The 16,942-nt window shown below is 44.4% G+C and overlaps 1 protein-coding gene across 2 annotated transcripts in view; it reads right to left on the bottom strand.

The window, feature by feature from the left end:
* ARHGEF2 (Rho/Rac guanine nucleotide exchange factor 2) overlaps window positions 1-16,942 on the bottom strand; it is a 142,913-nt gene that overhangs the window by 111,934 nt on the left and 14,037 nt on the right. For both annotated transcript variants that reach the window (XM_056852646.1, XM_056852647.1), the window contains 3 exons: window positions 15,864-15,972; window positions 13,767-13,806; window positions 8,403-8,535 (listed from right to left, as the gene is read on the bottom strand). In XM_056852646.1, coding sequence (XP_056708624.1) covers window positions 8,403-8,535; window positions 13,767-13,806; window positions 15,864-15,972 — 282 coding nt within the window. The remainder of the gene's footprint in view (window positions 1-8,402; window positions 8,536-13,766; window positions 13,807-15,863; window positions 15,973-16,942) is intronic.

Here is a 16,942-nt window from a genome sequence, read left to right as displayed (position 1 = left end):
CACCCTAAAAAGAATCACGAAGAAAGGAGGTCATCGTGAAAGCATCTTAACATGACTGACCCACTGAGCCAAAATTTATTTTTGGAAACTCAGGCTGTAGCCTGGCAACAGTTATATCACAAACTAGATGTTTAAGAATGGTTAACTGTTCTGCAGCAGGGTTAAAGGGCCACAACTCCACCCCACTGAGTTTCCAATCTTCTTCCACCCCTGGTCAAAGACAAACATTTCAAAGGGGGCGGGGGAGAGAGCAACACCTAGAGACTGATCAGAAATGGGGAGATGTGGGTGACAGCTGAGGGGATGCAGGCAGTTTTGTGAAAGAAAAGAATTGGCTAATCCATTATACAACCCCCCCACCAAAGCTGGCCAAACACATTTCAGATTGTAAAGGCTGAAACAACACCTCTCCACCACACACACAGGGTGCAATCCACCAGAATTTTCTATTGCATGAGCCTCTGAAATGAACAAGAGCTGGAACTACCATACTCTTATGCCCCTCCCATTCACTTTAATCGTACTTGCACAGGAAACGTCCTGGTGAAACTAACCATGATAGCTATTCCTTAAATATCAGCCATTGTGGTTAAACAGCATTTCCATGCTCAGAAGCAGTGTATAAAATGCCCAGGGACAAAGAGCAGGGACAATGTACCACCTTCATGTCCTGCATAAGAACTTATCGGAAACATCTCACTGGCCACTATTGGAAACAGGATGCTGGCTTTGGTCTGTCTTGTCCTTGATACTTAGAACTGCTTGCTTTGCCTTCGGCCCCATAAAATCTGCCACCTCATCTTGTCCCAGGACAGGGCATTCTGGTGAACTTAAGTCTGTAAGTGAAACCTCATTTTTCTAGCTCTTAATCCCTGCAAAAGTTCTTCCTTTTATAGAAAAGCAGAAGGGAGCTGCCTCTAGGCCCAATAGGAAGCCAAAGGAGTCATTTCAGCTAAAGAAAGCCCAGGGTGGTGTCTGCAATCATTGGATAAACAAACCATTGGTCCAGAGTGAGGCAGGAAAAGACCATGGCTTCCTCTGACCTCACTGCCCCAGAAGCTGCTGTTCAAGATAGAGGAAGGTTGTTTTGTTTTGTTTTTAGGCACCAAGAAAAGGTGGCATGAGGCCAGAGACTTCTCAGTGGCAGAAGGGCCAGCCTCTCTGGTGCTGATGTGGCTGTTCCCAAGGTCCCTTATCAAGTCAGCTCCCAGGAAGCGACCAATCGCAGGGTTCAACCTAGACCACAACACATGACCTCTGTTCTGGGAATCCGAGCTGTGTGAATGCTCTGGTTACTTGTTAGGGGAGGTAAAAGAACTCTCCACGTAAGTATAAGGAACTTGAAGGAGCAGGAAGAACTTGAACCAGAAGCCTCCCAGACTGCGCAGCATGAACATAAAATTGTTTCTTACTGAGTCAGACCACTGGTCTATGGTTTCTACTGACTGGCAGAGCCTCTCCAAACCCTCAAGGCCTGATATCCAAGACTGCTTAAGATTAGGGTTGCCAGGTCCCTCTTCACCACCGGCAGGAAGTTTTTGAGGTGGAGCCTGAGGAGGATGGGGTTTGGGGAGGGAAGGGACTTCAATGCCAAAGAGTCCTGTTGCCAAAGCGGCCATTTTCTCCAGGTGAACTGATCTCTATTTGCTGGAGATCAGTTGTAATAGAAGATCTCCAGCTACTACCTGGAGGTTATGGAATCAAAATCAGAGACTAGTGCCTAAAACAGGAGTGGTTAAAGCAAAGCAAGGCACTTACGGCAAAAATTCCAAGAGTACTCAGAAATTATCAACATCAATATATTCCATTCCAATACAATGTACAAACACAATATCAAGCACAATATCAAGTTTGCAACGGAAAAGTATCCTGCAAAGCTGATTTACACGTATATGATAATAGCCCTTTTTTTTTCCAGCACAGCATCACTTGGAAACGTTTTATAGATGATATTTTTCTCATTTATTACCTGATAGATAATTTGGCTGAATTTTTGACTTGGATTAATTTGCAGAATGAGCACATAAAATTGACAGGCACTCATAGTACCAAGGAAGTGAATTTTTTAGATGTCACGGTTTACGTGAATGACAAACAATGGTTAGCATTCAAACCTTATAGAAAAGCTACCAATAAAGGTGCTTTATTGCATTACCAATCTTTCCATCCAGAGCATCTGAAATGAAACCTTCCTTTCGGACAATTTTTACGTTTGAAGCGTAACTCTACAAAAATAGAAGACTATCAACGTGAATCTGGCACTTTATGTAATATATTAAAGGCTAGAGGTTTCCCTACAGGCATTATAGATCTTGCCAAACAAAAAGCTGATAACGCTCACAGGCAGGAACTCTTAACAGTTAGAACTAAAGATTACACTCGGAATAATCTTTCAGTGGCGTTGCAATATTCTCCCATGTCAAGAGATGTTCAGAATATCATACTGAAACATTGGCATCTTGTACGCGATCTACCAGGCTGTGCACTACCGCCACAATTTGGTTTAAGGAGAACATGTTCCTTTAAGGATCAGCTCATACGCTCTGACACGTCCCGTTTTTTGCCTAGCAACCAACTGATTGGCCATTTTCGGTGTGGGGAATGTATAGCTTGTGCGCAAGCGCTACCAGTAAAAGAATTCCAAGATACTCGCACCGGTTTCAAATTTAAATTAAATCATTTTTGTACTTGCAATAGTAAAGGGTTCATTTACATAATTAGATGCCCATGTGGTTTGCTCTACGTGGGCAAAACAAAACACCCGATTAAATTAAGGATAGGTGAACATAGATCCAGAGTACGCAATAATAATTTTGAGGCTCCACTCACAGCACACTATAAGGAAATGAAACACGTAGATCATGAAATGCAATTTTTTGTGGTTTGGCTTTATCACAATAGATCACACCATATACAAAATATGGATCGCATATTAGCCCAACAAGAGGCTCACTTTATTTTTATTTTTAATTCTTTACATCCAAACGGGCTCAACACGCATTTTGAGTTGTCCAGTTTCTTATAGCTTTTTGTAAACTCACTTGTACAGCTCACTTCTTTTGCAATTTTTGTAACTGGATGCATGTTGTAATTTACTAGATGGTAACTATCATCATACACAGAACAGCTGTTTGTAATTTGGACTTGCCACTTTAAATGTGGGAGGAGCAATAGCAGATGACGCAGAATCACCATTCGCTAGCAAAATATGTGGCTATGTGCCTTACTTTTGGGTATGTATATGATATACTTACTTTTCTGTCAGGACGCCCCTGGGTTTATTAGTGTTAATTGTAGATTTGACCTATTATTATTTTGATTTTATGCTCTTCTTAGAACAGACGTTCTGAAGTTCATATACTGCTCATCGCAGGACTGCCTGAATTGAAAAAGCGGACGCAAAATAGGATTATACCGGATACCTATTTGTTACTCTTGGCATCCTTGGGCTTTATTCAGCTTTGCAGGATACTTTTCCGTTGCAAACTTGATATTGTGCTTGATATTGTGTTTGTACATTGTATTGGAATGGAATATATTGATGTTGATAATTTCTGAGTACTCTAGGAATTTTTGCCGTAAGTGCCTTGCTTTGCTTTAACCACTACCTGGAGGTTGGCAACTCTACTTTAGACAGAGAGACTAGGGATTGAACTTGGGAGATTCTACATGTAAAGCAGGTGCTCTACTACTAAGCCATGAGATCCTTGCCAGATAGATAAAGAAAGATAAAGAAAGGGATGTATCCTTATGGCTCCACTTCAGGCAACCCATTGGTTCTTCCTGACAAGGCCTGGCTATCATGCCTCTAGGTCATCATACCCTGCCCTGGCTTGTGTGGCTCCCCGGTTTGTCCTGTTCCTCTTCATTCCACATCAAGAAACTTTCCTAGCCACTTGCCTGCCCGTAACCTTTGATAATGCCCTACAGCAGAACAATGCCTTAGTTGTTGCTTGAATTATGAAACAAAAGATAGCGCTGTGCACCCTTAACAAATTATGACCAAAATTTGGGGATGGGAGAGACTTCACCAGGGTCTGCTGTACAGGCTGCCACACAGTCCACCCTTCAATGCAGCCATTTTCTCCAGGGCAGGAAAACTGATCTTTGTAGTCTGGAGACCACTTGTAATTCCGGAAGTTCTCCAGGGCCCACCTGGAGGTTGACAACGCTATAAAGAAGCCATCACAAGGAAGTTGGGGGCAGATGACCTGCTGATCTTGAATCTAGTTGATGACCATATCCCACCCTATTCTGATGACCAGCTTTAATCGTTCCTTGTATTATCAGATTCAAATAGCCGATGGCTACAGGGCACGTCTGCATTTGTAGGACAGGGAGTGGGTACCACAACAAAGCGGCTGCCATTGGGCTCTGCAGCCAGTCACAAAATGTTGGGAGATTACAAACAAAGCATCCACCTATGATTGAGGCAGCTGTTTTCAAACAGCTACTCCATGCAACACAAAGTTTATGCGTCTGAGACTCTTCTGAAGCAGCTCCTGCCCAGTGAGGTAGATGAAAGACACCCCTAATTCTTTGCTTTGGGAAAGAGATGCTTTGGGGAAGAGGTAGGGTTGCCAACCTCCAGGTGGTGGCTGGAGATCCCCTACTATTACAACTGATCTCCAGCCGATAGAGATCAGTTCCCCTGGAGAAAATGGTAGCTTTGGCAATTGGACTCTATGGCATTGCAGTTCCTCCCCTCTCCAAACCTTGCCCTCCTCAGGCTCCACCCTCAAAACCTCCAGGTATTTCCCATCCCAGAGCTGGCAACCCTAGGAACAGGGGAGTGCAGTCCAGCAAACACAGCAGTGGCCACCATAGTGCCCATGGGGGCCATACTGGGGATCACAAGCTTGTAACTGTAAGCCCTGGTTTCCTCCATCTTTGCCATTCATGGGGCAGCCTTGAGCAAGCCACTCTCATTCAACCTCAGTTAATCAGGTGTATAATGTGCATGCAGAAGGCCAAAGCTATATATTACATACAACCTCATGTATCTTTTATAGACATTTGGTTTTCTGGACCAAAACCCTGCCTTTGAGGCTGTGAATTTCAGTGGAAGAATGGGGAGGGGAAGAAATAGGGAACTGCTTAACCCTTTCCTTTCTAATTTTTTGTCGTCGTTGCTACTGAAAATTGTACCACCCCCAGTTGCTTTTTGCCCCTCTAAGGCAGGGAAAGAGGAAGACCCAACAAGAGATGGATTGACTCAATAAAGGAAGCCACAGCCCTCAATTTGCAAGATCTGAGCAAGACTGTCAAAGATAGGACATTTTGGAGGACTTTGATTCATAAGGTCGCCATGCGTCGGAAGCGACTTGATGGTACTTAACACACACAAGGCACACACACATTTTCTCCTGAAGACAGAAAGACAACTGGGAGTCAATCTGAACCAAGAAAACAACAGAAGGGAAAGGGTAATGCAGCTTTACTCCCCACTCCCCAGATCTTCCACTGAAATTCACAGACTCATGTTTGTACTTAACATACAGTTTTGGCCCTCAGTGACTCGAACTTACAGTGTGGTTGTGAGTAGGTGGATGGGTGGGGAACCCAATAAAGTTAGTAAAGAGGACTGCAAATTAAAATCATTGTAACACTGCTAGCAGTAATAGATTTTAGCTCATCTTCAATATTAAGAAACAGCACCATCTCCTGATGACTTTCTTTGTGACACTGTCCCATTCATTGCTAACATTAAAAAACTCTGGTCTTAGCTGATTCAGGGCTATCTCATACATTATGGGAAAGTCTTGTTCATGCTTGGCTGCTGGGTGTTTCTGTAGAGATCCTGAATTACAAAGGCCAAATTCACATGTCACTTAACTGCTTTTCTCCACGTTAATGGTGCACATATGTGAAAAACAGAAATTCAGTTCTAAATGCACAAGAAAAGTTTCTGACACAAAAAAACAAAGCAGCAACTTTAAATGCACTTCTCCTGTGTTTCTGATTCATGAGGACAGGCCTATCAGTGGCTACTAGACATGGTGACTAAAAGGAATCTACACATTCAGAGGCAGGTAAACCTCTGAATACCAGTTGCCAGGAGGCAACATCAGGGGAAGGCCTCGGCCTCTATGCCCTGATGTTGGACCTCCAGAGGATATGGTTGGCCACTATGTGAGACAGGATGCTGGACTAGATGGACCGCTGGTCTGATCCAACAGGGCTCTACTTGTGTTCTTATATAATCAGCTGATGGCTGTGCAGGAAGACCTTTTTAAAACTGTGATTCAATGCATGCAATAATTGAATGCACTGTGCATTCTCTCCTAGTAACCTTCCAGCCCCACCAAGCCCCCTGAATTTAGCAGGTCAACCACTGTAATTCTTCAATTGACATTTACGAAACAATGGAGAACTCCCCAATACATCAACTTATAAAGTATTCATTGGAATTGTCAAAAATGTTAACATAATCGGTGAATGGCAGACTTAACTCAAACCAATGTTCTCATTATGAGAGGAAAGGCAGGAGGCCCTTAAGGAAATCTACAAGTCCTTCTACCTGAGCCCCACCAATTTAGCTCCTCCTGAAGCTTTTTCAAAATAGCAGCTTAAGGGATCCATCACAAAAGATAGGAAACCAGGTCCTACCTGGCCCCCTGTGGTCCATGCCCTGAGTCATATTACACATCAAAAGAAGGTATCAACCAAATAAACCTATGAGGTCTTCTCTAGATGTCACAAAATGCACAGTGCTGCTGCCCTCCCTGCCTCTTTACTCCTTCTCTTCTTTGTAATGTCTAGATAAACATAATACATGGAGTGATATCATCCTCCATATGTTGCCCCTCCCCTATAGACCACAACCAAAGGTGTCAGCATGACAGCATGTCAAAAATCAGGTTTACCTGGATGTTACAAGGGAAAAGGCACAAAGTCTCATGGATTGGTAAAAGAACTATGTTTCGTGTAACATAACCTCTCAAAAGTACTGACAAAAGTGAAAATAATTAAAAAGAAGGGCTCAGTATTAAAACAAAAGATAAAAACTAAGAAAGGCCATGCTGGATCAGACCAAGGTCCATCAAGTCCAGCAGTCCACAGGTGCCAACCAGGTGCCTCTAGGAAGCCCAAAAGCAAGACAATGACTGCAGCAGCATTATCCTGCCTGCGTTCCACGGAACCTAATATAATAGGCATGCTCCTCTGATCCTGGAGGAAATAGGTATGCATCATGACTAGTATCCATTTTTACTAGTAGCCTTGAATAGCCCTCTCTTCCATGAACATGTCCACTCCCCTCTTAAAGTCATCCAAGTTGGCAGCCATCACCACATCCTGGGGCAGTGAGTTCTACAATTTAACTATGCGCTTTATGGCCAAATAAATCCTTTTGGATGTTTTGAATCTCTCTCCCTTCCGTTTCAGCAGATGACCTTGCATTCTAGTATTTTGAGAGAGATATAATCATACTTAGCATCTGTACTTTTGAAGCATTTCATACACAATATCTTATTGTAATGCATACAACAGCCCTGAGAGGTAGACCAGTATTCATATCCTCATATTGCAAACAGAGGGCTGAGGCTGAGAGGTTTGCCTGCAGTCCACTATCCCAGCTGCTACACTACTGTCAAACAACATACTCCCCAGCTTTGTTGTTTCAATGCCAAACAACAATGGATAAATCTCTATATATTAGCTGGATTTCTGCCTACCTTCACTTAATGTATTTATGTCATCAAACTGCATCTTTCATCATGATATTTCAAATTCACTTGCACCAATCAAGCAGTGCAGCCACATTGTTGCCTTTCAACTAAGCTGCACCAATATTATATTGCATTTTGTCAACAACTGTTACACATCATGTACATCTTGGAACCATCTGCTCTACCAGTAGTGCTTGAACCTGGAGTGCTGGGAATTAGGCACCAGCTCCCTATTTGCAGGTCCTCTGGCCAAAACTCAGGGTGCGAGTATCAGAAATCTGTTGGGCTGGTAAATAAGGAAGCCCCTTCAATTATTTCATTACAGTTTTTGAAATATGTGCCCCACCTAACACCTGATTGCTAATGAACAAAGGGTCAAAAGGCTATTGTCAGAAAATGGTGTAAGAAGGAATTACCAAAGTGTAATCAACAGTTACAGAAGCGCTGGGAAAGTTGCTAAAATGAAGAAGCTTGGCAGTTTACAGGAAATAAATAAATAAGCTAATGAGAGTAGTTCATCATTTTTTGAAATTTACATCAAGGGCCTGAGGAAAGGAATTTATTGCCATGGTTGTAGACCTAAAATCGTTAATCAGGGGAGCAGAACGTCATGTACGAGTCAATGCCTTTGAATCCAAAATAAATGATGAATAAATAACGTGTGTGTGTTATCTAAATAAAGCAGTCCAGCTGACTGGTGGCAGCACAATATGAAAAACTCCAAGGTCCTACCTTTGATTTCCCAGCCATCTTTTTAAAGAAGCTAAGGGTCCTCCCCAGGGTGGTCCCCTCCCTGTGCGGGTGCGCCTTGTCCTCGGCCTCCCCCGTCGTGGTGTCCAGCTGCCCGCAGCTCCCGGTGATAAAACTGAAAGCATGGAGGGAACACAAGAGTGAGAAAGATGGGTGGTAGAAAAAACAAGCGTGGGCCGTATGCACACACACACACCAACCAAAAACAAACAATCCCCTTTTTTGTTGTTATTGTTTCTGGGCCAGGAAACAGGGAGGGGCCAATTCCCTTGGCGGCCCCTGGTGACCTCAGAGAGTGGCTGCTCCTGTTCCCAGCTGGGGAGATGAAGCATAGAAGCATCTCTGTTTGCTTAAGCTGCAAAAGCAGTCAGCGGCTGGGGGTGGAGGGAAAAGAGATGAAAGTCTGTTGGGACACGGAAAGGATTTCAGGGCTTCAGACCTTTTCTCGCAACATAGATTCCCCCAGTCTCCACCTCCTGGAGCCCTCTCGGCTCCCATCTTTTTTTGAAAAAAATGTTTAATTGATTTTTAAAATATGGGATACAGAAATTAACGAGGGGATTTTAGGGGGAAGAACAAAAGGAAAAAATCATAAACATAAGCAAAGTAAAGCAACCACCTGAAGCATTATTATTGGAATCCCTGCTATTTTTACTACTAGGATATTTTCTATCAATGTTAAAAATTATTACTAAACAAAAATATAAATTCCACCTTTTTATACCAGTTACTGTATTAGTTTGAACTTTAAATACAATAACATGTTATTTTTTTTCACCTCCCATCTTGATGACAATTTTAGTATTCCATCTGTCTCACAATTTATAAACACCGTTACAGCACCTCTTATTACAAATATAGTAAGACTAAACGCTAATACATCAATGTGTGTGTTAGGTGCCATTAAGTTGCTTCCAACTCACGGTGACCCTATGAATTAATGTCTTCCAAAAGATCCTATTGTTAACAGCCATACACACTATATATTTGGGACATCACAAACATTACACTAAATATGTGCACAATATACAAATATCTGACAGGTTTCCAGGTAAATCCCCGTTTTGTATAAGCCCTTCACCAAGTATCAGTGAACAGTGATACATTTAAAACCCTCTAGATGCAAGAAGTCATCAAATTGCAGAGAGTTGTCAAGACAATACAGTTTGTGAAAAGTTTTAAAGAAATAAATGGCAGTGGCATTTATATGAATGTTTGTCCATTCATTTAGGATGGCATACTAAATAGAATTATAATTAACGTTGCATTTGTGAATCAGTGCAGCTATGCTGGAAGGGCCTTCCCCCTTCTACATTTCCTATCTTCTTCTATATATCTCAGTTTACACAGCTCAGCTGATATCAAAGCATTGAAGAAGATAAATTACATACTATTTTTTTATTGGGGTGATCAATTGAACATGAGCAGAAGGTGCTGGCAGTGATGGATTTTTTCCCCTGCCCTTCCTTTCTCATGGCCACTCTCTGTGACCTCCAAAAAAGGCATTGGGATGGTGTCCACAGGAGCTCTTTGGGCGAAAAACCACTAGGCATGGTGTGCAGTGAGAAGTGAAAAATCTGTCAAAGTCACTTACAACCTCTCTCTGTCCCATCAGCAGAAGAATCACAGCAGATTCCGCAGTTGCCAAATAAAAGGTGAGGGCATTTTCACCAGATTCCTGCCCTCACTGCAGCCCCACCTGCTCAGACCCAGTGGCTTTTTGATCACAGGGATGCCATGGAAAGAAGGGGGGGGAAATCCATCACTGCAAGCTCCTTCCCACTAGCACAGCCAAAGGATCCACCAATCAATGATATCCTATCTTTCAAACAATGATAATTCAAAATATTGTTGAAGGCTTTCACGGTCAGAGTTCATTGGTTCTTGTGGGTTATCTGTCCTTCAGTGTTACTCCTCTGAAGATGCCTGCCACAGCTGCTGGCGAAAAGTCAATACCAAGACCACAGTTACACAGTCCGGATAACCCACAAGAACCAATGATAATTCAGTGACAGATTTTTTTTCCTTATTGGTTTGTTCCTTTTACATGCTCCAGAGATCAAGCCTAGTACTGAAAGGAATTCCAAAGTGTCCTAGGAAAGGGTACTGCTAGAACAGTACTCTCTATCTCTTAAATGAATACCTACACACATCCCAAACTGAAGTTAAACTGTCCCTAGTCCCTTAGCTGTAGCATACTGAAAGGCTGTGAGCAACCAGTGAGTGGGAAAAGATCAGCCTTTACAAAAACCATAGCAAGGCAGATTTCCTAAAGAAGCCAGGCTATGAAACAGCAACAATTCCCTTGCCACCACTCAAGCCATGTAATGAAGATGGAAATCAAAACTGGCAGGGCAGTGATGGAGAAGAACAGAGACTTTGCCAAATAAATGGAGAGGTGGGGGGAGAGAGAGAGTAGAAAGAGAGAGAGGCTGTAATTTGAACCCCTAGAAGGGAGGCAGAGAGTGAGAGAGAGAGAGAAGGGTGTTGGGAATTCTTGGATTTACAGGATAAACCCCTGACCTCTCTAACAAATCCTGCATTGTCTGTAAATTTTAAACCCAGAGAACTTAAAACCTCACTTTTCAAATTTAAACAAATGATTATGTATTTTAAAAAGTTTTACCATAATTTTATGTTTTAATTTATTTCCCAGAGTACATGGCTCAGGTTAGTACACAACTTTTTTGCCCTCATGATATCCCTGTAAGGTTGAACAGAGTATGTCTATTGTCAGGCCAAGGATTAGTGAGGTCCAAATTGTGCTCGGTGCTCCAAAAGGTATTCCCTAACTTTTAAAAAATCAATATGAAAAACATGTTCCTGGGATAGGAAACAGAATAGGCAAACAGGGAGCATTATTCCATTAATTCACATATTATGTGAAGCAGCCTTGTACTAAATCAGACCACTGGTCCATCTAGATCAGAACTGCCTCCCTTGACTTTGCCAAAGAATGTCTTTCCCAACAGCTGCTGCCGGAAACCCCCGGGACCTTTTGCATGCTTGACCACAGAGTTAGGGGCGCCTTCCTAAATGAAATAGTTCCCACAAATGGTCCACGCATACAGGATGTAGTACTAGGCCAGTGGTCGGCAAACCGTGGCTCGCGAGCCGCATGAGGCTCTTTGGGCCCTTGAGTGCGGCTCTCGAGGAGGAGGAGGCGGCGGCGTGCTGCGGCTCCTCCCTGCAGGTGGAGGCGGCGAGCGGCCGGCGAGCGGGCGGGCGGCTGTCGCCTCGCCTCTGCTCCCCCCTGGCTCGCGGCCCTCTGCCAGGGGGCGGAGGTGCGGGGTCGCGGCCCGGGCAGGCAGGGCTGGCTGGCCAGAGGAAGGGCTGGGGAAGCACGCCCCCTGAAGCCAGAGGGCGAGGAGCCGCGGGGTGTCGGCTGCGGCCGAGGTAGGTGCGGGGCAGGGCGGAGACGCAGGGAAGAGCAGGCCGGGGGCGCTGCCTTCTGCCCCGCCCTCCGCTTTGGAGTCTCCCTCGCCACAGCCGGGCTGGCTTCGTGGAGTCCGAGAACTTTTGGCCGGGCGTGGCTGCGGGGCACCGGGTGTGTGTGTGGGGGGGTGCATGTGCAGGTGACGATAGCTTTTCTCCTTCTCGTTTGTGCATGGCCATTTATGAATGGGAGGTTTTGCCTTGGGTTTGCCACTCAGATGCACATTTTCCCCATCCAGATTTTCAAAACTCTGTGTGGGGGGTTATTGGCCATTTATGAATGGGAGGTTTTGCCTTGGATTTGCCACTCAGATGCACATTTTTTCCATCCAGATTTTCAAAACTCAACAATAAGCCCCCCTGCAGAGTTTTGAGAATGCAGATGGGGAAAATGTGCATCTAGAGAGCGGCAAATCCAAGGCAAAACTTCCCGTGCATGAATGGTTGTTAAAAGGCGTTTTGGCTCTCAAAAGAAATCTCAATCGTTGTACTGTTGATATTTGGCTCTGTTGACTAATGAGTTTGCCGACCACTGTACTAGGCCATCATGAGTCAGTCTACAGGTCCTCCTAGCCCCATGCCATCTACTTTTCCCATCACTGCTCCCTGAAACACTTTTATTAGTTATGAGAGTTTTTATTCCATATGGGGGAAAATGCCCCTCATTTGGGGCTCACATCCCCATATTTCAAGTTTTGAGGCTTGCAAACTCATACATTAGATTTTAAAAGTATTTTTCTGGCTGCAGAAGCCAAGGGTTCCCAGCTCTGGGTTGGGAAATACCTTGAGATTTTGGGGGTGGAGCATGGGGAGGGTGGGGTTTGGGGAGGGGAGTGACTTCAGCAGGGCATAATGCCATAGCATCCCCCCTCCAAAGCAGCCATTTTCTCCAGGGGAACTGATTGCTATTGTCTGGAGATCAGTTTTAGTAGCAGGGAATCTCCAGGTGCTACCTGGAGGTTGGCAACCGTAGCCAAGTGGGAGTAGTTGGTTGCTATCAGAGACTCTCTCATTCCAATAATTACCTTGCTGAACACCCAGCCATCGAGACTTTATGAATGCAAATAGCTCTCCCACCTAGAGACAAAAAACTGGCCAGCTTACACCTTGGCTGGATTTTAATGTGTAGAAGGTGACAGAGACTTGGGATAGGAGAGGCTAGGATATATTTTCCTGGGGACCTTAGGAAGAGAAGAGCTGACAGACAAGGGGTGGGTGGGCAGACAGAGGAGATAGATTTTCCCTGGACATGAAGGGAATGGGGGACATTCTGGCAAATTCCTTCTGGGAGCAACCTGCAGGATACTCCACCTTGAATGGCAGCCATTACCACATGGGGCAGACAAAGGACAGGCAACCTGGACTAAAACATGCCTTCTGTATGCAAACCCTGCAAACCAAGTTTAACTCATCAGCTATATAGTGTACATGACAAGCCCCTTAGATTGGCAGTTCCAGTCAGCCAGTAAAGGCTGCAGGGTTACTGAGCTTCTGGTGGTACATGTTTGGGCCTGCAATAAGCTACCCACCCTCCATAACACTGATTATTTCCTTTAAAAGAGAGAAAGATATCTTCTCCATATCTTCTTTACCCCGCCACTCCCTTTCTTACAAAGAATTACCAGCAGAGCTAGTGGTGCTCGGCAGGAGGGGGATGGAAGAGATTCTTGGGATCTGGTATTCACAAAGGACAGCACAATGGGGAGGATTAGCCTTACTGATAATTAATGGCAGGGGTTTCCGCTGCCCCCCTCTCCATTGGGGAAAGGTCAAATAACACAGCTGGGAAGATGAAAAGATTTTACAAGTGCAGCTGTATCCAAAGCTCACTCCCAGGGCAATGACTTAGTTCTAGACTGGCCCAACTAAAAGCCCTTTGCAAGCAAATAAAATGTAACAACTGCTACTTACCCATTGGCTAGGCTCACTGCATCAGTATAAAGGGAGATTTCTGACAAGGGAAGAGGAAACAAGAGTTAGAACAGGCAAAAAGAGCCAAACCAAAAGCAAATGAAAGTTCTTAGTGGCCTGTTTCCTAAAAGATTATTCTAGGAGTAAATAATTTTTCCAAATGACCTTAAGAGGACCTTCACTTAAGCTGGAAAATTCTACTTGCCTGGCCTTTTTATAACAAAATCGAGCATCTGTTCCAACTGTCCCTATTTACCTGGGACAGACCTGATTTTCTCTTCTGTTTACTTACACCTGCTGCTTCATCTCAGTTCAATGCAGAACAACATATTGCAGCGTAAACTAATATAATGTACAGCAGGCTGTGAATATCCTTCTAGCAGAATATGTCGCTAGAGCAGGAGGTATGCCTCTGGCAGTGACCCTTGGCATACGAGTAGGGATATTCACAGGAGTGAACACAGTTTCATTTGTAAAATGCTGGCAGGAGTGAGAGCTCCCACGCATTTCTTCAATAGAAATGGAAAAACTTGCAGCCATGGGTTAGCCAGCTAGCTGGACAGTACCATCTACGGGACTGGTCCCCAACCTGGGGTACACGTACCCCCAGGGGTACAAACCATGACATGTAGGGGTACACAGGAAAAAACTGAACAATGGCAGGAGAAGGCATTTGAAACAACAGCAACTATATTAATTACAAACATTTTGGTAATATGAGGGGTACAATTTATGGAAATGGGCTGCCAAGGGGTACACCAGTGAAGAAAGGTTGGCAACCATTGATCTATGGCATCATTCAGGAATAACAAGCCAGTTCTTTTTGTTATACATACAAGCCTGGGGGATCCTTAGTCTCGTGCGCTTTCCCCCCTTACCGCTGTATATAGTGATTTAAGAAGACTTTTGTATCAAATTAGGATTGCCAGGTCCCTCTTTGCCACTGGTGGGAGGTTTTTGCAGCAGAGCCCGAGGATGGTGGGGTTTGGGGAGGGACTTCAATACCATCGAGTCCAATTGCCAAAGCAGCCATTTTCTCCAGGTGAACTGATCTCAATCGGCTGGAGATCAGTTGTAATAGCAAGAGATCTCCAGCTAGTACCTGGAGGTTGGCAACCCTACATCAAATGCAGGGGAGGGATGCATAAGACAATACGGAATGAGGTGAACCAACAGCCTCTTTCAGTATAAAGCAGTTTCATAAGTTCATGCTTCTGCAGCAAACGTTAGCACGGCTGGCCCACCCACTAGGTATACCTAGGCGATTGCCTAGGGAACCAGTCTATGCCAAAGATGGAGGGGCACTCAGTTAGCCCTCCTGCAGGAATGTGTGATGGGTCATGTCCTGCAGTAGTGCCCAGGCACTACTGCATGAAAACTGGAGGCACCCAGGGCCTTCCCTCATCACTAGGTCTGGGATCAGTGGCGGTGCAGCAAGCAGGAGGCACTGCCACACAGATGCGCCCAAGAAGTAGATAGGACCTTCTAGTGAGAGCAGCCTGGGTGGGGGCACCTTCCCCATGATGCAGGGGGAGGGGGGCCATCATTCACCCAGGACACCAAAAAACCCTTGAGCCAGCCCTGGATCCTAGTGGTTGGGCAAGCAAATATACAGAGAGTTAAGGTAAAAATCTGCACCTTGAGTAGTGGCCAGAAACTAATGTAGTTTGCAACAGGATCAGATGATCAAAGAAAAGATACGGTCTTACTTTAGCTATTTCCCCTTGTGGATAGATCTTAATAACAGAGAAAGGTTCCAGAAACGCGTATGTTAACCATTAGTGGCTGCCATTACACTAGAAAGACCAGTGATCGTAAAACCTCCCTGGAACTCAAACTCACTAGGCATAAGCACAATCCAGACCCTTCAAAATATATACACACGCTCATTCTGTGAGTAGCAAATCCCAACCAGCCACATTCACAGAAGCACATGCTTCAGTTTCTTTCATATTTTAGGAGAGAATGAATGAATTCATAAATTAATTCAGAATGATGCCTCTGAGGGCAAGAGTCTTCCAAATTCTGCCCAGCTCAACCTCTGGGTGGTAACAACTACATCTCCAAGGAGCTTATCCAAACAGCATCCTTGCTCACCATCTGCATCTGGGTAGCTGTCGATGACACTCATGGAAACTGACTTGGACAGAGAAGTACAGACGGACCCTGGGGATGCCCGATAAGCTTGCATCCTCTTGGAATGTTCCTGAAGAAAAGGCAAAACAGTTAATGCCATGCAGACACGAGTTCGGGCCAAACAATGTCATCTGGGGGGTGAATGGGATGAGGACTGAGGTTTTGTGTGGTGTCCCTCCTTCACCTGCCCCCAAGATCCAACTACTCTGTACTTAGCTTCAAAAACAGATATATTTACAAAACCAGGTTTCCAGTTTATCAGTTATCCCAATTTTGCAGAAGCATATACGCTAGCCTGGCTTGCCTTCCCTTTAAGGATGTGTTGATCTGCACAGTGGGGCCACCTATCTCTATTAGATAAACAATGATGATAATAACATAATAATACAGATGGGGCAGAGATGTTGATGCTGCAAGAAGTAGGTTCTGCAAAACCAACCAGTGAGTTGAGAGCAAGGAGGATCCCTGAGCTGTGGAATAATATCTTCTTCATCATAATTACTTCACGAGCCTGAGACATAGCACTGAAAATGTTGAATAGAGCTAACAGGTCCTGGTTAAAACTAAATGCTGCACAGAAACTGAAAACAAGGGGAACGTAAACAGGAAATAAACAGCAGGTGAAAAATAAGGCTATGTTCATGAGGCTAAACGGAACCAGGGCTCTGTTTCTGAATATATTTTCAGTGATGAGGCCCTAAACTAAAGCATCTGAATCTGAACACTAATGAACAGATACTTGCCGACTAAAGGTGCAGCAAAAAGAGACATGGAAGATCTGTGATCAGCTCTCCCAATTTATTTTTAAGGTTAACAAAGCAACTGCGGGGAAAGGATTAACCCTTCCTTGATACAAATCAGTTTCCCTCCCAAACTACTGTTATCCAAGTAAGTGGGGGGGACAAAAAGGTGCCTATCTTTTCCCCCCTGTGGGGCTAATAAGATCTTGAGGGGTCTGTGTATGAAAATATTTGTACTGGGAAGAAAATATGAAGGAGGGAAAGAGTTAAACCCTCCCTCTACCTACATCAGAGCTCCAA

Source organism: Euleptes europaea, chromosome 7 (genome assembly GCF_029931775.1).
Source record: "Euleptes europaea isolate rEulEur1 chromosome 7, rEulEur1.hap1, whole genome shotgun sequence".
In the NCBI taxonomy this organism is placed as follows: Eukaryota; Metazoa; Chordata; class Lepidosauria; order Squamata; family Sphaerodactylidae; genus Euleptes; species Euleptes europaea.
Note: the sequence above shows the minus strand (reverse complement) of the source record. Positions and strands in the feature narration are given on the sequence as shown.